Source organism: Tauraco erythrolophus, chromosome 2 (assembly GCF_009769465.1).
Source record: "Tauraco erythrolophus isolate bTauEry1 chromosome 2, bTauEry1.pri, whole genome shotgun sequence".
Lineage (NCBI taxonomy): Eukaryota > Metazoa > Chordata > Aves > Musophagiformes > Musophagidae > Tauraco > Tauraco erythrolophus.
This window is the reverse complement of record NC_141466.1, coordinates 12,775,548-12,802,636: the sequence shown is the minus strand read 5'-3', so window position 1 is coordinate 12,802,636 and position 27,089 is coordinate 12,775,548. Positions and strand designations below refer to the sequence as shown.

The following is a 27,089-nucleotide window of genomic DNA, read 5'->3' as shown; positions in this document are numbered from 1 at the left end:
AGGCTCCTTTTCAGACAGTGAACAGAGAGGGCCCCCCCAAAAAGTAATTTATCACATCTATTACGGGATGAAATCAAACACTTCATTTTCATATAGTTACTCATGGCACAAATTTAATTTTGTATAAATTGTCAAAATTCCCAAACTTGATAGTTTATTTCTAAAGGAATGTGAAACCACAGTAATCAACAAAATCTATGAGTTGTCACTCTATAATCATAGAGGCAACGTGAAGTTTATACTGATAAGTTAAAAGAATATATAAAAGCTAATGTACATATACTAATACTATATGTATTTTTGGAATTATGCACTTTAAGATAATGACAGCAAAATTGTTAATTGTTCAATTAAGAAAGCAATGCTTGATTTCAAGTCTAAAATGCTTCCTAGTCTGCTGAGGTAAATTCTGTTATGTTTCTACTTAGGTCCACGAATCTCTGTGTAATCTCAGAGTGCATCTAGACAAACTCATAATTTAGGACGTTGCACTTCCTTTAGAGGCTAGCTGCTTTGTCGTGTAATCAGGAGGAACAAATCTGTTTATATTCCTCAGGCACACAGTTCTCAGCCTGGTTTACAGTGTCAGCCCTCTCCTGTTTCTGCTGCAGTCAGTCCTGTACAGTACAGTCACTACTAGTGGCTTTGTAATGGAAATGGTCATTTCTGGCACAGAAATGTAGTGGAAGTGTCTGGTAGGAGCCCATAGGTCAGAGCCAGCCCCAGTGTGGAGATGTGTGGAATTTTGCCCAGCTCTCCCAGAGCTCTCCCAGCTCAGGTCCTTGCTTCTTGCAAATCTAGCAAAGGACTGGCTCTACAGATGGGCACAGTATGGCTTTTAAGCCATCCCACTAGGAATCAAAGTGAAACACAAAAATCAGCAGGATTAACTCTATGAATGAATGAGCGAAATTCTGACTACAGAGGTCCACAGAAACCACTCCTCACATGAGAGGATGGGAGAATCTGCCTTTTAGATGTCTTTGTGTCTCCACTGAGATCTCTGGCTAGGTGCTTCCCTAAATACTTTATGTGATTCTAACAGATGTTTCAATGAAATCTTGCCATCACATAGATGTTGACATTTCTAAAGTTCATCTAGTGCAATCCCTCTCAGTGAGTGACTGTTGCCAACACTGGATCCAGATGACCATGGCCATCTGGCTTAGTCTTGAACACTACCGAGGATGGCGAACCTGCAGCCCCTCTAGGCAACCCTGTTTCAGTCCTGCACTGCCCTCCTGATAAAAATTTTTTTCCTCCACCAGTGTTCAACATGATACTCTCAGGCAGCAATTTCTGGCCATATCTCCTTTGTTATATCACCTGATACAACAAGGACATCATCTTAGTAACTGTCCTCTGTCTCTAACTGACCTTCAAAAAGCTGCAGGACTGCTCTTAGGTCACCCCTCAGTTTCTTCTTCTCTAGACTGACTAAGTTCATCTCTCTCAGCTTACCTTATTCATATGCTATGCAAACTTGAACTTCATGGAACTTCAGCTAAAGAAATGGGAAAGAAATTGAAAACATTGACCCTATGAAAGCAAATGCTATTTAAGGAAAAAATATGCTGAATATTCTGTGGTTTATAGATTAAAAAAATATACAGGTGAATTTAATGTCTTTGATATCTTTCATTTACATTTAAAAACTAGGAAATTAATTTTAATCATGCTTGAAAAACTAAACTTACAGTCCAGAAAATATCTATTCACCTTTTTAATGCAGTTCTGGTTGTTCAAAGAGCAGTGTCAAACCCATGAGAAAATATCACTTGGTTTTAGATTTGAGGAGTCACTTAAAAACATGTTCCAAATTCTACTTTTCTGTATTAAAAGAAGGCATTACCTCCACTGGAGGCAAAAGGCCAAACTGTCAGAAGGTGAAAATCATTCTAATATCAATAATGCCACTCAGGTGGTCCTATGTGAAATCTTCAGCTTTTTCCATGGAATTTTTATAAATCAGTGGATTTCACCTGGAAAAATCAGATTAGGAACTCAGGAGTTGAAACCAGGGGTCATGATAAGAGCTATGTAGCCATTGTCATATTTATGTTAATACAGAAAAACAGTCTAATAAATCCTGGTTTGAAGAAGCACAGCAGCTCCTTCTCTTTATTTCACCGTTGAGACCTGATTTAAATGCTAGCTTAATTAATCACTTGGGAACAGAAATATCTCTGGGAAGGAAAAGAAACAAACTGATGAACTCGAAATACTGAAGTATCATCTCTCAGAGATCTCCAGAAATACAAACTCACCCCGTAGATTAAATTTACATATTTTATTTCTGCAGCCTGGTCTGAAACGTCAGTTTCCATCAACACCTTTGGGATTTAAGCTCATTTAACCAATACAACATGAACATTAGATTTCCATCTGTCTTAGAAATTTTCCTTCAGTCTCCAGTACAAGTAAGAGTCTTATTGCCTTGACGTTACCCTGACTGGTATATGGAGCATGCATGAGCTGACAGCCAGTTCAGGAATTACCCAGTTCAGGAATTTTGCCTGAGCTGTGCCCTGGTTCCTGACAGCTTATTGAAAACATATTAAGAATTTGATTGATTGATTTACAGTTAATATGAAAATTAGAAGTGATTTCTCTAGAAAGAAATATGGTGATTTCTCCCTCGGTTTGCATTTAATGTTGTAACATGAAGTGTGTTGTGTACAAATGAAAATCTCATGCCTGTTTTGGGAGGATCACTCAAAATGAGCTTCATGTTTCACTGTGACTCAAGTGAATTCCTTCTGAAAACAAAGGCAATGAGAGCCCAAAAATTTCAGAGAAGTTTGTGATACGTTTTCTCTCCACATTTTGAGCTTCTGTGTCATCCATTGATCCAGGATCGGTGGGTATCTTTCAAGCTCCTTCTAGGTCTCAAAAGCTTTTTAAGTAAATCTTGAGGTCAATATTGATATAACAGGACAAAAATCTATGGATTTATCAGTAAACTAATAAAGTCCAGGAAATTAACTTTGAAACATCAACTCAATTTGTTTTGAATTAAAAGGCAGAAGTCTGAGTTTCAATTCCTAGTTAATTATTGTGACAGATGCGATAACTCTAGATCTAGAGTTCTTATTTAAGAAAGAAAATGACCCTAATTATTTGTTTTCTGCTTCACTTACATGTTTTCCAGTCATTACAGCCTGGTTACCTCACAAAAGTCTTGCTGCCAAAGTGGCTTGCTAAACGCTATACACCCTTTACAAACATAGGCAATTAATTTATTTTATTTTCCATTATACCTCATTGCCAGATACAAGGCATAAATAAAGTAGCAATGAGGTAATTTTTGTTTCCCATTCCTTTCATCGAATTCCTCAACCACGATCTCAGCCCTTGTACCACACACTTCATTTTCCTCTTTGCCCTCAGTAACCAATATGTACCCCAAAACTTGATTTTACTCAGCCAATTCGCCAATCTTAAACTAAGCTAGAATTATTGCCTTGTTGAAGACAAGGGTGTGACTTAGTTGATGTTAAGAATCTGATCCTCTGTGCTTGTGGCTTATGAAGATCAATTTAGGATTCGTCTGATTAAAAATGACCTTTTGCATATTTTTTGTCATTGAACTCTGTAAGCAGATGTCAAAAGACTCAAAGCAACTATGGAAGATTTTAAAATATATTTCAGAAAATGTGAATTAAGAATTAATTTTATTTTTCTTGAAATAATTTTATATAGAAATGGCAAAACAAAAAACTGAACACGTATGCTCATATACATATTATATTTCTGTCAACACACACATTTTCCAGGATAAAGAGGGGCTGCAAAATAGAGAGATTTAAATTATAAAGACGCACGAAGTGTAAACTAATATGTTCTGACATTTCTCACAATATCTCCTGTCTTGGTAAACTCAGCAGAGACACTGTGCTGGCTCCAAGGTGGTGAGACACATGCAAATTTACATAATACACAGTCTTTAATAAATTTTTAAATTTTAGTATACAAGACGTCAAACAGAATATGCTGAATTTTACCTGCAAAGTCTTTGTAATCCACCAAGTCAAACATTACAATAGCTACTGCTGACCAGGTAACAATCAGAGCAACAACAAGAAGCCATGCTGCTGGTGAGCTGAATGTTGTCACGAGGTCTTCCGTAACTGATTTCTTGCCCACTTTCATGGATGATGAGGGAACGGATCCGTTCTTACCATCTATTATCGTTGTGGTTGTAGACATACGTCCTAGGCAAATAGTCAAAGCAGAGGAAATAGAGTGTAACACTTGGAGCCTAAAACCTGAGAATATGAATGCTGTTTTGAAATCCTTCTGTACTCAGATTATTTAAAATATATGTAAATATTGCAATATTATAGATAAGTTCTTGTGCTTTCTGGAAGAAGTTTTTCCTGAAATGAGGCCACTTTTAGTAAAGTTAGTTTGGGAGCAAACATAATGAAATAGCCACGAATGACCTTTTTGATTATACTACGACATTTTTAGTCTGCCACGAATAGCTACAGAGTTAGGAGAGTGATTGATGGAAGCATAAAACATCATTACTCTCCAAAGGACTGTCTTGTTATGGGCTGTAGGCCAGATTCTCCAGTGATACGATTAAGTGTACTTCCATTGCCTGTAATGGAGCTAATGCGACTGCTCCACTCGAGGTTTGGCTGGACTTCTGCTGTCAAGGACATGTATCGATGGCAAAAGGAATGCATATACTCCATTTCATCTCACAGAAACATAAATGACTTACATGTCTCATGTCCTTATAAGCTGCAAAGAAGCTTGTAGCTGATTTTTAAATACCTTTGTTTGTGATTTTTTTTTATTTAATGCAATAATCTCCTAAGAAATAAGAGTTAACAGTGCCATAGCAGACTTAATTCCGGAAAGCGTAGGTTTGGTACTAGAAAGGTGGTAGGAAGGTGACGATGTACATTGGTTAAGTAAACAGTTGGCACACATTAACTGTTCAATGGACAGTTAACAGTAGTGACTTAATCTACTTCTTCCTGAGGTATTAAGAAATGTTAATTTTGGACACAAACAAAAACCGTGGCAACTGAAACCTGACAACATTTGCAAATTCTTGTATTAGTCTTCCTCACAAAAGAAAGTGATAACCTAAACAATCTTGGTTGATATTTGTTTTCCAGTACATACAATAGCAATAATAAAAATATTCTTAACTCCGCAGTCAACAACAGTAGAAGAGCACAGTAGCTGCGCTTCGCTTAGTTTACAGTATCTGCTTGTAAGCTCCTGTTAAAATATTAAAAGATACATCACACATGTTCCTGGTCTGGCTGACAATACCAACTCTCATAAATTAATGTCAGTGATTTCAGGGACCCTTGCCATAGAGATCTGAAATTTCAAGGAATCAGGTGATGCCTTGTTTGCTCATACTTTTGCTTCTCATCCTGAGATTACCTATCTTCTGTCACAGCTGATACAAACCATAAAGCTGATAATTTTCTAGACGGCAGAGGTAAGGAAAGTGACAGAGCTGCTCTATACAAAGATAAACAGATTTAGTTTCACTTTTCACATAAAAAATGACAAATATGCCATTGGAAACTTATCAGTAGAGCTAAGGTATAAGGCTGTTGAAGACTTTCAGATACTTGCCATCACAACAGGTATGTAGCCTCTAAAGAAATAAATGAAGAATTAGATTCTTGATATTACTCATACCCATAGATACATATTTATCTCTGAAAAAAAGAAGATGGTATAACGAGTCTTCCAGTCCTCAGGCTAATGAATATTGATTTTGTTTCTTTTTCTGTAGAAAGTGAGAGCAATACTCTAAAGCGATACTGAAGTGACCTTTATGTGTCTCATACACATCTGTAGAACAGGGAATCAGAGGTTCCCTAACTCTTAATCTGTCATATGTGCAGAGTGTTCAAATTCATACCCTGATTTATTCTACATTTCCTTTATTATGTAGTGCATTGCATTTGTGTGTACTTCCCTTAGCTCTACCCTTTAAGCTTGCTTCTGCGCAACCAATCTGACACTGATCAGTGCCTCGTTCAAGCCCTAGAAAGCTGCTCTGTTAAACAGCAGTGTTGTGTAAGTAGAACAAGATTGGCATATTACATGCTTTTTGTAACTTATTTGAAATCTAGTTTTATTTATGGAATGTTTATTCTGCTTATGAATAATGTCTATCTACTAAGATAGAATTTATGCTCTTTTTAAAAAATATGTTATAAAACCATCACTGCTTACATTTCTCCAAACATAAATTTTGGATCAAACATTTCACAGCAGGAGGGAAAATCTGCCAAGTGACAACTAGCAATAAAGATCAATTTCCTAAAGTCAAATTCAAAATCAATAGCATTTTGTTATCCTGCTGCATACAAAATGCAAGTAATTTGTGCATGCAACAGGTCATAAATGACACATTATGCATTTTTTTCCCTTGGGGATATCAGTCAAAGTTTATGATGTGTAAGAGAGAATAGAAAAGTACTGTCTCATCTTGACAAATCTGATTAGTATCACAGCATATCTTCAAGGACATACTAATAGTAGATATTTGCACAGTTATAATACAAGCAATTAAAACTCTATGGTGTATATGGATATAGACATATATATAATTATCATTCAAAGGATCATTCCTCTAGGACATTTGCTATGTAAATGTAGTTCCTTCTTATTTAGTATACGCAACTTTTCAAATTCAGACTGCTATGTGCCTTCTTTGGTGAAGAATGATAGATGATTTCCTATGATTTATCAATCTGAGCAACACTGCAGAGATCAAATTCAAGTATGCTAGAAGGTTATCTATTGAATGCTTTTGCTGTTGGTGTAGCCAAGTCAGATTTCCCTTGAAAAACTCAGAATGTTATCCAATAAAATCACTACCATTAGATTCATTAAACTGGGAGTGAATAGCTATTGATGAAAATTTGTCTGGAAACCAGGCTAAGAAAAACGTTATACTGCTAGAGATTCCTGATGTAGATGCTTGCAATAAGATTCAGATGCCTAAGAAAGGTCTCCAGAGTTGTTATAGGTGCTTTACAGCATTCAGAGACAACCTCACAGGACTGGCAAGCATCTATAGGACAATAACTTCTGAACTGCCTAGAGGAACCCAGACAGGATGCCCTAAACCACTGAAAATAGAAATTAGATTCTTCTGTCTGTAGCTACTAATGTAAACAAAATTGGAGGAGCTTATTTGAGGACTACTGAGGAAGACCTTTTGCTGCTACATAATCTCATGTGAGGTGGATTGTATATGAATACCATTGTAATTTCATGACTTCAAAAAGAAGAGGCAATAACACCAAGACGGCTGCCCTCCCCCTACAACCACTCCGTCATTGCAGTACCCATGGTGCTTTCCTGATGCTTTTCTCTGCCTGGTCCCTGCTTTGCAGTGCTGAGTTGTTGCGTGCATTTTTGTCTATCTCCTGTCAGTGTTAACCTCCTCCCCAAACTTACAGTGATGCTATTTGCACAGCTAGATCAGTAGAGAAAGAAGGGACCATCAATTCAGCCAGCAGTAATTCTCCTCTTTCTCAGAAAAGCGCCAAAGTGAAGAGGAGCTCCTACCCAAGAGGTCAGTGAGTCTTTAGGTGCCCAGTGAGGGAATGAGAAAGATAGGAATTTTTGGTGCTTTGAAACCACCTGATGAAGCCTATAAATTTTTACTTGTAAAATTGGCAGGAGTCATTCAGCGACAGGTTAAAATCAGATTCCTGAACTTCCCCAGACATTCTCGCCGCCCATATAATACACATTTTCTCTCCTAAGACAAATTTCACTGTCTATATTATAGCCAACCAGAATCCAAGTCAGTCATCTTTGGTATACTGGGATGAACACTGCAGTGGACCAGGAGATTCATAAGCAGATCAGTTGTCCCTGCTTTGGAGAGGCAACATCCATCACAGGAGTGAAGGGTGCAGCTGAAGGCTGTTACAATTTCAGCCATCCAATTTTAATCCACCACCACATGTCTGCTAGAGCCTCCTGGCACTTTGGGTTGTGATTGCTATTGATTTTCAATGAGGATAGGAACTTAAAAAAGTTATATATACATTCTATAAAAAGATTACTCTGAGGATATATACCTCTGACTCCACATCACAATTTCTCATGTGCACAGAACTGCCCCATCAGGTCACAAATGTCACCTTTACATCAACAGATTGATTTGCTAAATTCCAAACTGCTAAAACTCTGAGATTCTTACTATTCCTCCGGTTTCAGAGTTGTCAGTTAGGATATATCTGAAGACCCACAGGGTCTCATAGGTATAAATAAATCTTGTCAATTGGTGACAACTTTGAGGAGAACATTGTGCAGCTTTCAGAGTCCAGGGTGAGCTTGTAGTCCTGGCAGCTTAGATAAAATACCCTTTGTATTGTAAGCTGAGCTATCCCTAAGGCATAAAAAGCATAGGAGTCCATGGTTAAGGATGGGCACTAGATTTTTCAGTTCAGCAGCTATACCTCCCACTACTTTAGAAGCAAACAAAAAAAAAAAAAAACAAACAAAACACAAACCAAAACAAAAAATACCCATACTCCATTCAGACTCATGGAAATGTAAAATAGTAATTTTCTGTATTTATGTAATTACATCATTTTTTATGTATTACAGTCTTTGTTCTGCCAATAGCACATAAAAATGTCAAGTCATATTTAATGTGAAATGCCCTTTTAAGGCTGAGCATTTTAAAAGCAGAAGGCTAGTCATGCTATTAAAAAAAAAAAAAGAGGTTGTTCCCTTTTAAATAATAGCTGTTGCTAGGGCGATTCTGTTGGGATGTGAGAAGCCTCAGTGCAGTCTGTTCTAAATGAGAGAGCTGGTAGATTTTGACTTGTCTGTTCCACTCCTCAGATGAACACTCCAATAAATAGGCTATAGAGTATTCTGGATTCAGGTCATTAATGGCTCCTGTTCGACCTATTCCACTTCACTTGGAATATTTAAATACTAATTAAGGGAGCAGAAAAGAGAAAGAATCACTGTATAAATTGACACTGTATGTTAAGCACCACCTTGAGCCTTGGGCTTTAACCTGGTGACCTCCTGCAAACAGGCAGGCAAGATCTCAGCTTACAGTAAGGAGGGTACCACAGGGAGAAGAGGACAGGGATTAGAACCCTTCAGTGAAGGACTGGGTAATGGATATGTAATAAGCATCCGCTGCAATTTTCAGCATCAGCATATCACCTTTCGTGAGCCCACAGACCTCAACATCTCTCACAGTAATCATTCTTTTCCCATGCGGGGAAAATGCCTTCTAAAAAAAAAAAACCTACATCTATGCCTATTGTTCAGGTGATACTGATGCCTGACTATGGAGTTGTTCCCTTTTAATTTCTCTACTCTGGTTCCTGCACCTTTGGTTTATACAAGTGGAAGTTGTATAAAAAGAATTTCTGCTGTGATTAATAGTTAGTAGCTTGCAATAGAATAACTGTAGCAATATTCTTTCCTGAAATGATCTAATGACTGTTATCCAGAAAGCACTTGCTTCATCGTAAGTATGTAGCCAATTTTCCAGCACTTCCGTAGGCACAGGAGTTGGAAACTCTTCACTGGACTCATGTCTTTTGCCTCCTTTATACATCTATATGGGAACTAAACACTGAGCAGAGAAGAGAGAAACAACTCAGAACTCACTACACACACCTGAACAGAGAGCCTCCCATCATCTACACCAGAGGCGAAGAGATACAGATAGTGGTCAGTGAGAATCAGAGTGCAGAACAGCTCAGAGGAAGAAGAGCAAGAGGAGTCCAGCTGGGCAAAACCTTTTGCTCTCCTCCAAATGCTGATAAAGCATTACAGCAGATTTAATACCACTTACTACAGAGGATCTGTACTCCTGGTAACTGCCAATAGGTTAGGAAACTAGATAGATCCACTAATGTGGGTCATGTTTTCTTTTGGACAAACATGATCATATAAAGGCAAGACTCTTCCTAACACTGATAGAGATGCAGATGGAATCAGAGAAAGACAACTTAATTAGGCTAATTCAGCTTGACTTTGAAATCTCTCTCTCACTATTATCTGCACCAGGCTCTGTGAGCAGGGCAGTGATCTACAGTTCAGCCCTGAAATGGGTGGCGAGCCCTAGTGTAGGTCTTCTGAGTATGAACAAGCTTCTGCAAGCTGTTGAGCAGAAATGTGACAATTTTAAGAAAAAATATTTTTTTTAGAGCTGCAGCATAAATCTTCTCTTGAGATGGCTTCAATCCAGCTATTTCTTTTCTTTTGTATCATATTACACCACTGTACATATGAATGAATGAATGTAACTGGAATAACTAAATGGGAATGATATATAAAAAGTTTCACAACTGATATCAGAATTTACAGGCTTCAAAATTCATCGCATGGAGTACTGAAGAGTTGCTCTACCATTTATGTAACTAAAGCACAAAGAGGAAAACCTTTCAACATGTATCATGTATATATTGGCAAACTTTTCAAAATTAAAAGGTAGTCTTTCTGCAGACTAAAGGCTTAGAAAGCTGTGACTGGGACTGCCTATGAGGGAACATTTACAGATTAATTTGTGACTGATAGTTATAAAAACGTAATATTCTTTATGAAATGTGGAAAATAGGGTTAGAGATTATGCAGCAAACAATTCTACATGACAAAAGAAATAGACTAGAGATTATGGAATATGGAGAGAATGATGCATGAAAATTAACTGAACAATTGAATTCAGAAAAGGCGCTTGTAATTACATATGGTGCTGTGTACTTTTTTAATTTCCTTTTCTGATATTATATCTGTATTGGTTTTATTTTTGTTCAATAGAAAGCATCTGATAATTTAAAGAAGTAAATTGTATTGATCTTTCTTATTCATTCTCCTAGAAATTATGTACACCAATCTTTTGATCTCATTGATTTCAGTAAGAAGTTTGTAGAATAAAAGATGTATCCTATCAAGACATTTCATTATCTAATTCAAAGAAAACATACTTCATCCAGTATCAGTAAATAATACTAGTAGCAGTACCACTACTAATAAATTCTATGAGGTGAAAATTAGAAGTTTTTTTCTTTATTTTGTGTTCCTAAATGCTGATTAAGTATTCTGGCAGGGCAGGAATTAAGCATTTAATATCTGAACTCATACTTTTCCTCAGCCAGTGGCTGCTGCTGAAGACAAGATAATGCACCAGCTGGACCAATCATCGGACATATTGGTTGTTCTCATGTTTTGCTGACCTTATTTTGATCAAATAAATACCAAATAAATATTGAAGTCAAAAAAATGTACATTCTAAACAATACTTTATTTCTGTTATTACTTCTCCATTGCTCTTTATTGTACAGAAATAGAATTTTCTCACTTTAAGACTCTGCTGCTTATACTCTACTTGCAGTCATAATTCATCCATTGTGATATTACAACCAATAACATGTCAATCTATTGTGAGGATTATGGTGATTCCAAATGGGAAGGAGCAGCAAGAGAAAATGAACTTTTAAGAAATAAATCTATTGTTTTTATGCAAACGTCTTGTATAATAAAAAGGAGAAATATAAAATATATGGGAGGATCTTTTTTCCACATGGAACAATTTTTCAAAACCTGCTGTGAAGTGCTAGTGACTCTCAATAAAAGAAATATGGAAAACTCAGAAACTAAGCTCCAATGTTTTTAAATAAGTTCCTTACTATATTTTACTCTTTCTTATATAATGCATCATATACCTGGCATAAATCATTTTTTGAAATAATCGGCTGAAGCACAGAGGTTCTTCATCATACTCCAAGAATACCACATAAAAATACTTCCAAACCCCGCATTTTCCATCTAGCTACAATTATTTGAATGCATGTATCTGATTTTGTTTTTTTTTCTTGAGGACAGCTACAGAGATTACTTTAAAGATACTTTTGCGTATATAAAGATCAGTTGTATTTCATGTGACAAGATGGCATACGTGGTTACCTCCTTGCCATGCAGATTCAAATGATGGATTTGGACCATTGCTGTATGCAAGGAGTCAGAATCCCTTGAGGGCAACTTTGTCTTCACCCATACGGGAGCCCTCCTGATCAAGGGGACAAATCTGAGTAGTAGCAATTAAGGATGCTTTGTTTACAAAAGCGGGACATGGAATGGGATAGTAGAGAAGGAAGTGTTCTACAGTCAGGAAATTCAACTTGCTCTAGCAAAGGTGTAAATGAGAAAAAAAATCTAAAGAAGATTTTGAAAAGAAATAAGGATATATATCTGAGAAAAGGTCTCTTTGCTCCAGACAGATTTCCCCTCTAGAGAAAAGTAGGAACAAAAATCTTACCAAACACTTCCCCCACACACCTAAAAAAAACAAAGACTTGATCCATGCAAACTACAACATGCATGCAGGCAACATTTGCATTTTGAGGAATGCAGTATTGGATCTTGTTGAAGAAATACTGATACTAGCTATTACTTGTTCTGGAATAGGCCAAGGTGTGAACTGTAGTAGTAGATAAATTACATATGAAGAAGAAGAATTCTACATATTAGTACAAATGTCTTGAAGCAATGAGAACTTCAAGGAGGGGAAGTGGAAACAAGTTTCAGTCAGACTCCAATTATATTGTGTTTTAAAATACCATCAGCAATAAAATAAGTCAACTTGCTCTCAGCTGACGTATTTCTAGCCTTTGATTTCAGACACTTCAGTTAGGTCAGCAGAAGTCCGCAGGATTTAGGAGCCCACATCCCATTGAAAATTCATATACAATGAGTCCTAAATCACTTGAAAAGTTGAACTTCAGTGATTTGGAGCCGAATTTCCATATTTCCTTACATACTTGAATTTCATAGTCTAGTAGAGCGTTGGTCAATGCTTCAAAATAAGTGGAAGAAAATTTGTCTCTTGCACCTTTGCAAGGAAGTGTAAAAAATACCATCACTTTATTCCAAAATTACTTATAAAGAACATTATGCTGATACGACCTTTAACCTTCTGTCTCCATGTAGTTGTTTCTTGTGCATGTATGTATTTGAAAGAGCTTTTACATTATTCTGATTATTCAAGTACAACAGACATAGAAGGGATTAGTGGTTAGTTACCAGTTAAAGATTGTCTGCGTTGTTGAGGCTGATGAAATAGTCCTATATGACCAACTGTATTGTGAGCCTCTCTGCAATAATTCATACCTGAAATGACTTTGGAGAGAAAAGTAAAGGAAGCCCTAAGGACGAGGTTTAAATGATAGCAGTTTTATTGGGAAATTTTATATATCATTTTACTTACAGCTATATCACTTTGTGGAGTAATTTCTTGGGAACTTAGAAGACCATAGAGGTTAACAATAATCAACACAGAATAAATTACTTCTATAAAATCAAAACTACAGGAGCTAACTTGATAAGAACAAGAAAAATGCCATTTACTGCACTTTAAACCAGAGACCAAAAGTAGTAAAGGGACATAGAGCTGCTTCTTTTCCAAAAGGCAGTAAACTTTGTCTTTTCATGACCTGGGAGTTGGATATTTAAATTTTTCTCTTTGAAATAACTCTTCAGTTTGATATATTTTTATATTTTCTTTTAGAAATGCTGAGATTTGTTCAAAAATCAAATCATAAATCATAGAATCATAGAATGGTTTGGGTTGGAAGGGACCTCAAAGATCATCTAGTTCCAACCCCCCTGCCATGGGCAGGGAAACCCTCTACTAACCAGGTTGCCCAAAGCCTCATCCAACCTGGCCTTGAACACTTCCAGGGATGGGGCGTGTTTTACTTCCAGTTTCTGAATTTGAACATGCAAAGCTAAACTATCAGCACCCTGAAAATCCATTGTTTGCTTGGTTCCACACTTGAATTATTTTATTAATCAGTAGTAGTATCTTCCCTTCTTTGGAAACAAACTGTGCTCTAAAACAGTAAAAAGTTTTACCTGCCTGTGCATCTTAGAAATGTGACATTTCTGAAAGAGATGCCAAAGGGACATTTAGACATACTTGTGAGTTGGTATACAGCTGAGAGGTACATCTTATCTTTTAAAATGTCAAAATGAAGGTTGGAGAAAATGGTTGCCATTTATCTTTAAATCGCATGAAACCCTCTGCCAGCAAGAGCACTGTATACATTCCCTTTGTTATTTGTTTTTGGAAACTCAACTCTACACATCCCTGCAACCTTCAGGAGGATTAGAGAAAAACACAGATTTTTTTGTTGTTGTTATGGAAAAAAAAAAAAAGAAAATCTGTTCCTATCTGTAAAATAATGATAGCATAAAAAATATTGAAAATCACTAGGATAAATAGTAGGTTACAAATACCTCTGTCTTCACTCCAGTGAATTGTACCATATAAAAAATCTCTGTAAAGAATCACAGAATCACAGAATATTAGGGGTTGGAAGAGACCTCAAAGGATCATCTAGTCCAAATTCCCCTGCCGGTAGCAGGACCATTCTAGATCACACAAGAACGCAGTCCAGGCAGGTTTTGAACATCTCCAGAAGAAAGAGACTCCACAACCTCTCTGGGCAGCCTGTTCCAGTGTTCTGTTACCCTTACTGGGAAGAAGTTCTTCCTCATGTTTAAGTGGAACCTCCTATGTTCCAGCTTATATCCATTCCCTTGTCCTGTCATGGATGCCACTGAGAAGAGCCTGGCTCCATCCTCATGACAGTCATCCTTTACATATTTATAAACATTAATGAGGTCCCCCCTTAGTCTCCTTCAAGCTAAAGGACCCAGCTCCCTCAGCCTTTCCTCATAAGGGAGATGCTCCACTCCCTTAATCATCTTTGTGGCCCTGCGCTGGACTCTCTCAAGCAGTTCCTTGTCCTTCTTGACTGAGGGGCCCAGAAATGGACACAATATTCCAGATACAGCCTCACCCAGGGCAGAGGAGAGGGGAAGGAGAACCTCTCTGACCTACTACCCACAGCCCTTCTAATACACCCCAGGATGCCATTGGCCTTCTTGGCCACAAGGGCACATTGCTGGCTCATGGTCATCCTGCTGTCCACCAGGAACCCCAGGTCCCTTTCCCGCTGTGCTGTTCCCCAACAGTTCATTCCCCAACTTGTACTGGTACATGGGGCTTGTTCTTACCCAAATGCAAGGACTCTACACTTGCCTTTGTTGTATTTCATTAAATTTCTCCCCGCCCAACTCTCCAGCCTGTCAGGTCTCTCTGAATGGCAGCACAGCCTTCAGGTGTTGTCAGTCACTCCTCCCACTTTAGTGTCATACAGCAAAATTGCTGAACATGCACTCTATTCCCTCATCCAAGTCATTGATGAATATGTTGAACAATACCGGTCCCAGTACGGACCCTTGAGGGACTCCACCGGATACAGGCCTCCAACTGGACTCTGTCCCATTGACCACTACTCTCTGGCTCTATCCTTCAGCCAGTTCACAATCCCCTCACTACCCGATCATCCAGACCACACTTCCTCAGTTTAGCTGTGAGGATGACCGTGGGGAGGACTGTGTCAAATGCTTTACTGAAGTCAAGATAGACCACATCCACCTGCTCTACCATCATCCACCCCACTGGGTGATGTCCTCATAAAAGGCTATCAGGTTTGTCAAGCACGACTTCCCCTTAGTGCAGCAATGTTGACTGCCCTAATGACCCTCTTATCCTTGATATGCCTAGAGACAGCACCAAGGATAAGTTGTGCCATTGATCTTCCAGGGATGGAGGTGAGGCTGACCGGTCTATAGTACCTGGGTCTTCCTCTTGCCCTTTTTGAAGACCGGAGTGACATTTGCTTCCTCCAGTCCTCAGGCACCTCTCCGTTCCCCACGATTTAGCAAAGATGATGGCGAGTGGTCCTGGCAATGACAATCCGCCAGCTCCTCAGCACCCGCAGGGTGCATCCCATCAGGACCCATGGACTTATGGATGGCCAGGTTGCTTAACTGGTCCCTAACCAAGTCCTCATCAACAGGGTAGACTCCTCCTCTATCCTGACTTCCTCAGGAGACTCAGGGTTCCAGGGGATCATCAGGATAGCCTCCAGCAGTATAGACTGAGGCAAAGAAGGCATTCAGTAACTCTGCCTTCTTCTTATCCTCTGTCACCAGGGCACCCTCCTCATTCACCAGTGGGCCTACATTGCCTCTAGTGTTAGTTTTATCTGCAATGTATTTGAAAGAAGCCCTTTCTGTGTCCTTGACCTTTCTTGCAAGGTTTAATTCCAAGGAGGTCTTAGCTTTCCTAGTTGCCTCCCTACATCCTCTGACAGCAGACCTACATTCCTCCCAAGCGGCCTGCCCCTCCTTCCATGATCTGTACACTCTCTTTTTCCACTTGAGTTTTGCCCAACAGTTCTCCATTTAACCATGCAGGTCTCTTGGTACCCTTTCTTGACTTCCTACCTGTTGGGGTGCAAGGTCTTGAGCTCGGAAGAAGAGGTCCTGAAGACTAACCAACTATCTTCGGGCCCCTTTACCTCCTAGTAATCTATCCCATGGGATTTCTCCTAGCAATTGTTTGAAAAGATCAAAGTTGGCCCTACTGAAGTCCAGGGTTCTAGTTCTGCTAGGTACTCTCTTCCTGCCATATGAGATCCTGAACTCCACCATTTCATGGTCACTACAACCAAAGCTACCCTCGAACCTTCAGCACTTCAACCAGACCCTCCTTATTAGTGAGAATAAGATCCATCAGCGCTCCTCTCCTAGTAGGCTCATCCACCATTTGCATCAGGAAGTTATCATCAATGTACTGAAGGAACCTCCTGGATGTGGATGGCTGGCTGAGTAGGCCTTCCAGCAGATATCAGGACAGTGAAGTCCCCCATGACAACCAGGGCCTGCATTTGCGAGACGCTGTCAGCTGCCTGTAGAAGGCCTCATCAACCTCCTCATCCTGATCTGGTGGTCTGTAATAGACACCAATAACAGTATCACACATGCCAGATTGTCCTTAATTCGCACCCACAAGCTCTCACCTTGCTCCTGATCCTCCCCTGGACAGAACTCAATGCACCCCTAGTTGCTCCCTCACGAAACGAGCAACTCCACCACCATTGCCTGCTGGCCTGTCTTTCCTGAGAGGACATAGCCATCCTGAACCACTTCCAGTCATGCGAGCTGTCCACCAAGCTCAGTAATTGCTACAAGATCATAACCCCTGATGGAACACAGATTTCTAACTCCTCTGTTTGTTCCCCATGCTGCGTGCATTGGTTGCACAGGCATTTTCAGAGAGCCAGCTGAGCAAGCGATTTCACCCTGGGGGGGTGGGAGGGTGTTATTCCCTGAGCCTAGTTTACTGAGCCTAGTTATATCCCCTTCCCCCTTCAAACCTAGCTTAAAGCCCTCTTGATGAGCCCTGCCAGCTCATGAGCAAGAATCCTTTTTCCCTTTTGCGACAGCTGAAATCCATCATTTGCCATCAGACCCAGTTCTGTGAAAGCTACCCATGATCAAAGAACCCAAAATTTCTGTTGGTTGCACCAGCCTCTGAACCATCTGTTAATCAGGTGTGTTTTCCTGTTCCTATCTGTATTCTTTCCTGCCACTAAAGGGATTGAGGGAAAACACTACCTGCGCTCCTGACCCTTCACCAAACGCCCAATGCCCTGAAGTCCCTTTTGATGGCTTTGGACGTCTCTCTGCTACCTCATCAGTTCTGACCTGCATGACCAGTAACGGATAATAATCAGAGGGCTGTATTTTGCTATCTCTAGTGGAACTACCATTTTTTTCTCAAATAAATTTGGTCTAGGAATGATTAATAAGATAATTCGCTTGATTTCATTTATTCCAAGCTAACCTGACACTGGAGGTATGTCTTAACGGACTGATCTCTACAGACTGAAAATGCAAGTAGTTCAGTATTGTCTCCACAACTTACAGCGGAAGCGGTGTCTCACATTGCAAGTCTGCCAAGTCTTCCATATGGAGCTATCCAGTCATTACAGCACTCAAACACGGAGATCACCACATGCGTACAGTTGAATATATATACACGTCATATTGAAGAGACCTGGCCCCAGCTGTCTTACCAGACAGAACAGAAAAAGGCCTTTTTACCAATAAGCATATAGAAATCACTATTATAAGCATTATGTAGTAAAAAAAAAAATACATTGAAAAGACTTTGCTGAGATACGGAGAGATAAAATTCCTCATCTGACAAAAGGGGAAAACTAAATAAGTGCTCATGGCAAGTCAGTCATCTGTGTCACTGATATATCTCATCTGTAAATGCCAATTTATTATGAAACTATTACAAGTCATGCTGTCTGGGAGAGGGAAAACGGAGAGATCTGCTGAAGAAAGCTGTTATGTGGCTTGCAAAAAAGTGTAACCAATTTCATGAGAGACAGTAGTTAGCTATAGTTCATAGTAACAGGAACAGACGAACCAAGGTCTATCTTCTGTCAGGGAGTTATTTTGTAATAAGTATGAGAGTACTCCATCTGTGTGCTTACAGAATTGCTAAAGGCAAGTCCGTTACGTAGGGATTTAAAATACTAAGGAAACAAGGTTTTCTAAAGCTTGCTTGAAATTTATGGGGCTATCAAAATATGCCCCCAAAATGCTTTCTGATAAACTATTTGTATTAGATGTGTGTTCCCATAAGAAAAGATTCTAGGAAGCAGTGGCAGTCATGATAGAAATGGCTCCTCTGAAGTTTTTTTTTTCTTTTTTTTTTTTCTTTTCTTCTCTTCCTTTTTTGGTCTGAAAGAATCCTTTGGAAAATATCCTTCAGTTTTAGGGCAACAAGAGGGCTCTTGAACTGACACTGAGGAATAGGATTCAGTGTTTAGGTAAAAGTTAATGTTGTGTTTTGTAATTTTATTTTGCAATATTGATTCCAAAAATGATAATCTGAAATTGAAGTTTAACCTTGATAGACTAAATTAATATTATGTTTGTCTTTGATCTTTATTGGAATAGGCGTGATCTCTATGGGCCAGCTGAGACACATAGGACATGCTGTCTCAATGAGGACAGTTGATCTTTGTTGAGTGTACATATTCACAATACACCTGTTACCTTAAAATGTGTTCGGAGATTCTCGGGAGCTGGGAAATCTTTACACTATCATACAAAAGTTTCTTTGTTAGAAGCTCATGCCAGATACTCACGTCTTAGAAGACAATTTGTTTCAAATGAGTATTAAGTAATCTGGAGAAAGGGGATGTTTTTGAGGCTATCGAGACCTGTTCTAAGTAGCAAATATTTGACCAAGTAGGAAAAAGTCACTATACTCTCCCTTACTCACAGTCATTCCTGAACCAGCTACCACCAATTAGCCATGTCTTAACCCATTTTATTTAGGATATAACCTGGCCAAGTTTTGGAACATGTGAAAAACTTTCAATTCAAGTTTGATGAGAAAAGATCACTACATCATATTCCGTACAGGTACAGAGTCTTTTCTTTTATCCCTATCTTTTCTTTTCTCCCTATGCAGATATTTTTATGGCACCTCATCTACAAACTGAAAAGAAGGAAAATCAACAAGATTTGAGATTCCTTGAAGGTTACCTGAGGAAAAAACAAAATCACTTCAGTAATCAAATCCTTCCTCTGCGTTCTAAGTAGCAAAATATTTGACCAAGTAGGAAAAAGTCACTATACTCTCCCTTACTCACAGTCATTCCTGAACCAGCTACCACCAATTAGCCATGTCTTAACCCATTTTATTTAGGATTATAACCTGGCCAAGTTTTGGAACATGTGAAAAACTTTCAATTCAAGTTTGATGAGAAAAGATCACTACATCATATTCACGTACAGGTACGAGTCTTTTCTTTTATCCCTATCTTTTCTTTTCTCCCTATGCAGATATTTTTTATGGCACCTCATCTACAACTGAAAAGAAGGAAAATCAACAGATTTGAGATTCCTTGAAGGTTACCTGAGGAAAAAACAAAATCACTTCAGTAATCAAATCCTTCCTCTGCATCCTTCCTCCTGTCAGCCCAAATCAATCGACATCCGTCAGCAGAAACAAGGTCATGATCAGATTTTAGAAATTGATTTCTGACCTTTACCCACAAGTAAATTAACAAACAATGAGACTATTGGTGAGTCTGTCTTATACTCATACCTAGCCCAGAGGACTTCTTATATTGCTAATTTTCACACTACCACATTCTGAACAAAAGAAACCCAGAAGAGTTGCTCAAGAGTGCAATGAATAGCCTACAGATTCCTTTAGGGGCTCCTGCTTTTGTGAGCTGGAAATCAGGCTTACAAATCCTCCTCATGTAATTTTAGCTGTTAAAAGGACTGTAGATTTACCTGCAATTTAAATCTTCCTATCACATTTCTTCAGATCTCTGCAGAACAAATGAGATAAATAATAACGACCTCAACTGAACAAACAGATATGAGATCAGAATGGTCTCTAATTTTTCCTAGTGATAAATGTCAAGAAGTGGTTACCTGGCTCCAGAATGAAGTCATTGTCTATAATAATTCCTAGAAATATCCCTCGTTAGGCAGTGAGATATCCATGTGGCGTGTAAAATGAAACTTGAAATTACAGGCAAGTCTGGATAAAATGTATGAAGTACAGTTCCATACCTCTCCACTATAACTGTCTGAAGAAAACATGGAATCTAAATTCAGCTTTTAGGGGTCAGCTATGACCTTTTCTTTCAAAAATGAGTGCAAGAAAAGCAATACTTTGATGCATGTACTTAAAAAGGCCATTTGTTTTATTTCCAAATTACAAGTGAAGTTCTAACTTCTACATCAACTCTAACTTGAAACGTCATGTAAGATGTATGATAGCCATGGAAATATGCATGGAAGATACCAAGTAAATATTAAATATTTTTGCATGTCTTATATTAGCATTATTATATGGGAAGGATATTTTCTTTGCTTAGTCTTTTCTGGTGTATAACACTGATATATTAAAACTCTTGTGATTTACAAAGACAGAATTATCAACTGATGATTGTAGCTCAAGATTTTTCTGTTTACTACAAAAGATGTTAACTTATTTTCCTACTTGGCAGAGTAAATCCACATCTCAAATGAATGCTTTTTTCCATGTATATATGCCACAACATTCTGTATTAATAGTTTCCACATAAAGCAATAATGACATAATTTTAAAGCAACATATTTTTCACTAAGCACAAAAAATTGCCAGTGCTAGTACAGAACATGTCCTTAATGTGGTGAACGCATCTATTTTTTCAGTATTCATTTGCTGAATCATAAAAGCAAAAATGGCTTTTTCTCTGCCTCCTTGAAAATGTAAATAGTTATCCACATAAAAGCTATAACACCTGAGAAGGATGGTTTTTGTATAGGATTCAGGCCTTAGAAAAGCAAAGAGAATTTTGATCCATAGTTTAATTGTTAAGTGACTCAGAGAAGTGACGTCATAATCTTGAAAATGATTCATACGAAAGATTTACTTGCAAGCTAACAGTGCTTTAAACTTATTCAGTGGCAGGTAAATTAAAAATCTTCTCTGAATTCAAAGACATCTAAAACAGAAGATGATTTTTTTTAATATCTATCTATCTAGAGTATGTCTAAAGTATTAAGCTTCTAAGCGTCTAACCCAAAACAGGGAGAATGCATTAATGATAAGCTTGTATATTTGTAATATACATGAAATAAAAATAATTGAGAGACGTATTTGTGAAATTATTTTAACAATATAACATTTCAAATTTTAGAAAAATTCAAATTACACATGCTTATGCAGAGGACAGGATGCGGCAAAATTATCATTAATTTTAATACACTTTTATCACATTTTTCTAATCAGCACTAGCATAGAAATGGAACAAAAGTATTGAAACATCTCTGAGTTGCCATTTCTGGGCACCTCTCTGCCCTATTCATGGATCAGGCATCCATTTACTTACAGTTTTGGAATGTGAACGTTTCTGAAGTTAATAGCCTTTCTCAGTTCCTGTGTCTGCATTAAAAGATTAAACACTGAGACAAATAAGGTTCCACCTTATTTGGTCATGGAAGACTAATTACATCTAAGCAGACTCAGCAGAGAAGTCTTCAAATCTCAGTGATACATCTTAGAACAGAGGAAAACCTTTCCACTTTCTTAATGATATAATCTGTCCAAAAAGCATTCATGCTGAAGTCTTGCCTCAGTGCTGTTTAAAAGATTTTATTATGAGTTAAAAAAAGCCTCTATCTCAAGGTGGCCCCTCCATGTTGTTACTGCTAACTGGAACAGAAAGTGAGCTACACCAGGGAAAAATTTTGACCTGGCTGGAATGATAGTTTCCTTATTTCCTCCCATGGATTTTAATCAGATTTATTCATCTGCTAAACATGCACGAAGTCATCGCAAAACCATTCAGCTCTCTTTCACAAGCTGTAACACCTCCCCACGTTCTCTGTAAGAGCAGATCCATACAGTAGGAGCTCCAGTATTCCTAGCCCACAGTAACAGCAGGTGCTGCAGTTTCTGCCCGGCTTGCATGCACGTCAGACACTTGCAGAACCTCTATAATGTCCCTGACATCCTATCCCACCTTAGTCTTTTGTGATTCACCCTCTGACTCTCACGGTGACAGGAAAAGAGAAGAACAATGTTGCATACCTCAACAAGTATGTCTCAAGTTCAGCCATGATTCCTGAAAAGGGTATTTACTCATATTGGTCCTGGTTTCATCCCACTCTCCTTCATCCAGCAGAAAAACCCTTTTGTTCCATATCAGTGAAATAGGGACAGCTGCTGAAAGGATATTTTTCAGCCTGGTATTGCTTTGCAAACTGCCCGTGCTATATCAACAAATCTAGTGGTGTTCAAATATGTCCACATAAACACAATGCTTTCCTATTTACTAAACCTTCACATAGTCTCAGGTCGTATTCAAAATGTGCACTTGTGTTCTGGATATTTTTCTAGATTTTCAAATCTGGATTTATTTACCCCTAGTCTTCTAACATCTATCTTCCCTCCAGCTCACCCTCTGACAAAAGGCCATACTATTTTCATTCGAAAGAAAGGAAGTGATGGTGCAATTAAGTGAAGAGCAAAGGCCATACTGGAAGTCTGGCAGGAGACAGACCTGAACCCAGGCCTCCTGTTCTAACTTCTGGCTCATCGGTCCTCTGCATTGTCTAGTGTTTAAGCTAAATATACCACAGGCTTCTTCTGAGTGTAGATGTTCATATTCTTTGCCCATCTTTTCAAGCCATTTATACATATTCAGTATGTATATAAAGTTTCTCAAAATCTTTCTATCTTGCATTTTAAGAATATCAAAGCTACTGCTACTTCTCATTTCAGGAAACTTTCAAGCAATTCTCTGAAGTTTCTTTAATATTAATATAGCAGTCTCAACTCATAACTTTGTCAGTATAATGAAAAGAGATAGAGATGTCCTCTACAGATGTAGAAGTTGATAGTCATTTCTAAATTTTAAAGAAAGCTTTCGAGAGCTACTTAGTTATTCTGTATACATTTTTGCAAGATTTTGCTGGCTGTTATATTCTGGTCAAAGGCCTATCCATCATCTAACCTTTCTTTATTAATTTCCTTTTCTATTATATCAATAGAGCGCAGCTTCAGCTGTAATTAGATAAGTGCTAATAAATAAAAAATGCATACTTTCACATTTATTGAAGATGAACATTTGCATTACAGTTGATATTTCAGCCTTACAGCTTACATTGACTATATACTTATGGTTGCATAACTGATAATCTTTCACTCACTAACACAATTCATCCCCTCAAAAGTACAATGCCTTCAGAATGCTATTGAAGTGTTATGGTGGAAGACAAGAATAGACACAAAGTGTATCTAAAAACTGAATGACTAATAATGAATAATATTCACAATATGAAATAGAAGTAGGGCATAAGACATTGTACTACACTTGCTATAACTTTTCTTGGCTTTTTATTTAAGGTAGTGCTTCATTTAAACTTTAGGCCAGGTGCCACATAGGACGAAACTGTACAGGATGATGTTCTTAAAGAACTCTACCTACCTACTGCACAGCATCCCATGTACATGCAAGATACTCTTGACAGGTAAGTGGAGAAAAGCTAAAGTGTCTTTAGGGTGCTTCTACCATTGGGGACTGCAACAAAAAATTCGCAACACCTAAAAAAGCAAATAAGATTTAAATAAAACATCTGTCTTCTTTACAGCTGAGCTTGTTTCCAAGTCCGAATCAACAGTTCATTCCTGCTCATCCTGCTGATTAGGGCAGGAATGGTATTGTTGACTTGTAAGTGACATTCATGAGATATCTGTTGTGGGTAAGAGTTGGAACATTTTCCTTGTCACCAAACAGCTAGGTGCAAGTTAGACTTTCTTTCTTCCCTCCAGTTCCAGAAAGGTTCAGACCGAGCAGATTACAACCTGACAGAGTCCCTTGGGTATTCATTTCTCAAGAGTGCTATTCCCTAGCAAACCACCATGCAAATGTACTTGGAAGACCATTAAACATCAGAAGCCTGTTAAAGTCACCGTTCCTGTGATCAAATGCTGAAAAAGTTGTTAACAAGTCTGCAAGTATAAGAAAGTGTGAGATCTACTTGTCATAGAAAATATTTTCAGGATTTTATCATGTGCAATGTAGTTCTATCTCAGTTGCTATTCCAATTCACATCACCTTTAGTCAGGAGCTACTCCTCTGCAGAAAGAAGCACAGATTAAAAAGAGATAGAGTGCTGAAGCACTTGCAGATTCAGATAGTGGAAATTTAGGCAAGTAACTTTATACAAAACAAATTCAGATGATACCTTCGGAAGCACACAAGCCATGAAAATGGTATTGTACAAGAGATCCACAGAAAATTAATAGTCCATGTGTTGGGTAGTTCACATTATTCATATCTGTGTCTGAAAAAGTGTTTATGAAATGCTGGTTATAAAATCAATGAAGAATAAAGTAATTTATGATTTCCTTATCTTCCCACTTCATTGCTCTAGCATTTAGGCAAGTTGGAAACACAAAACAAAAGAAATGTTTCTGCAACCAAAAATAAATCAGCAACTTATTAACTGATAATAAAGGACTAAAAATATATGCTCTTTCACATAGAACGTGCTTTTCTTTTTCAGCTGATGAGACATTACTGTAGTTCTAGTTTTATTCAAAACCATTGAAGATATTCTCTCCAAGCACTGTGAGAATAAAAGGTAATATTTTTATATTTAATGTAGCAGAAAAGTTTTATTCTTCCAATTAAAAGAATGAAAGGCATAAAAGAGGAAAGATTGAAAGCAAACATAGATATGAAGTCCTGACTGCAGTTGAAAACAAGAGAATCTTTTCCAAAACCAAATTCAGAGATTTAGCAAACTTCATGTAGGCAACTTTCATTAGAGACCTAAGTAAGTGTATCTACTTTTTGAAGACTTAAAATTGTTCAATTTGACAAAGAGAAATAATTCTCAACTAAAACTTAAAGATAACAAGGATTGTGTTAGTAGTAATAGCAATAATAGTGATTTCAAAGGTATTGACTTGACATATTCATAAGTCCACAAATAGAAAAGAGTTTAAATAAAGCAAAAAATGGAATAAAAACAGGACTGAGATAGAGAAAAAGGTGGAATGGTATCTTCAAGAGCATGTGTAGAGAATGTATCCTGTTAAAGCATGAACAAGTTAGCTGAGTTTTCATTCACACTAATTTGAACCAGTGAATCTGTGGGAAGGTTGTTTTCACTTGTGTATTCCTTAGGGACAGCTGAAAAATGTTGTTTCAGTGAGGAAATTACTGTGACAACTATTATAATAAAATATAAATTCAAAAGTACACTGACATTCCTGACGTTTACATTAGGATTCTGCAAAATCACAGACTTTAAGAAAGGGTGTAGCTCTTCACGAAGCACACTATGCCTGAAGATTTTAACATCTCCATTTCTCTGGCTGCAGAATGCACAGGCCATTCTATTTTAAAGTGCATTCATGTTGTATCTCACAAAGCACACTCTAAAAAGAGTGTACATACATTTACATTCAAAGATGAGAACTGAGAGGAGAAAGAGGAACACGGTGTACAACGAAGACTTCACCGGCTTTTGCAAACACTCCGTTTTTTGGCACATTTTAAACATTAAAAAAAAAAAAATTGTGGGTTTTGATTGTTTGTTTGTTGGTTGGTTTGTGTGTTTTTTTTTTTTCAGACTAGAGACTGATGTCCACATTTCAGAGAAAACTACAGGCTGTTGACCAGGTATCTGGGAAAATGAGTAGTGCAGTGTGGGAAGAAGATCTAGGAAATTTTCTAGGGACTTACTAATAGAAGTTTCATTTCACTGTTCCTTTCTAATTCTTAACGCAAAGATCTAATATTAATCATAACCATTTGTTATGTCCTGTGGGCCTACATGACCAGGAATTCAGATTTCTGCGCAATTTTTTGCAGACAACGTACAGGACAAGAAATGTCTCCCTTCCTGCTTATTCACATAAATATAGAAAAACAGGGAGAGGTGGAATTGACTTAAAATGAGATTGCTGGGCAAGAAAACAGACACATAATAGCATTATAAGGTGTTTTTTTTTTTTGCTAGTTAAATAATTTCACCTGGAAAACAGCTACTTCCTCCAGTGGGATATGTTTGACACTGGAATTGCTCCAATGCAACTGATGTACATCTATTTTCAAAGGCAGATGCAATCCATATCTGACTACCTGGGTGTTTTCAGGAAAAGAAGGAACATCTGGAAGTTAAAATTGTGTTCACATTTGAGAAATGTCAAGAGGATGTAAACAGTGAATGAAAGAATAAAGGGGAAAGGAGTTGAGTCTGCAGATACAGGGAATCCATGGTTTCAATTCGATGCTGTTGCATTCAAAATCTCTTAGAGCAGCTCAGGGCCATAGAGAGAAGAATGAACACAGGTTAGTTGAAATTTTACATGATGATTGCAATATCTAAGGAAAGGTCGCATTATGAAAGAAATCTTGGGCCTCAGGCCTAGAAAGATACTTATCTAGTTTTAAATTTAGACACCTGTATTCCAGGGTCTGAAGCCTTATTGTTAAAACCCCTCAAGGTGAACATATATTTAAAGATTAATTTTTGCTACAGTGAAAAATTCTTTCAAAACATGAAGATTTCTGAGACTTTGAGAATAGACTATAGAATAGTCTCTATTCTCTATAGAGAATAGATTAGGGGGACAATGAAAGGTGGGGAAA

General features: G+C 37.8%; 1 protein-coding gene across 1 annotated transcript in view; it reads right to left on the bottom strand.

The window, feature by feature from the left end:
* TRDN (triadin) overlaps positions 1-4,209 on the bottom strand; it is a 205,717-nt gene extending 201,508 nt beyond the window's left edge. The window contains exon 1 of the mRNA XM_086632103.1: positions 4,005-4,209. Coding sequence (XP_086488229.1) covers positions 4,005-4,209 — 205 coding nt within the window. The remainder of the gene's footprint in view (positions 1-4,004) is intronic.
* Between the last annotated feature and the right edge of the window lie 22,880 nt (positions 4,210-27,089).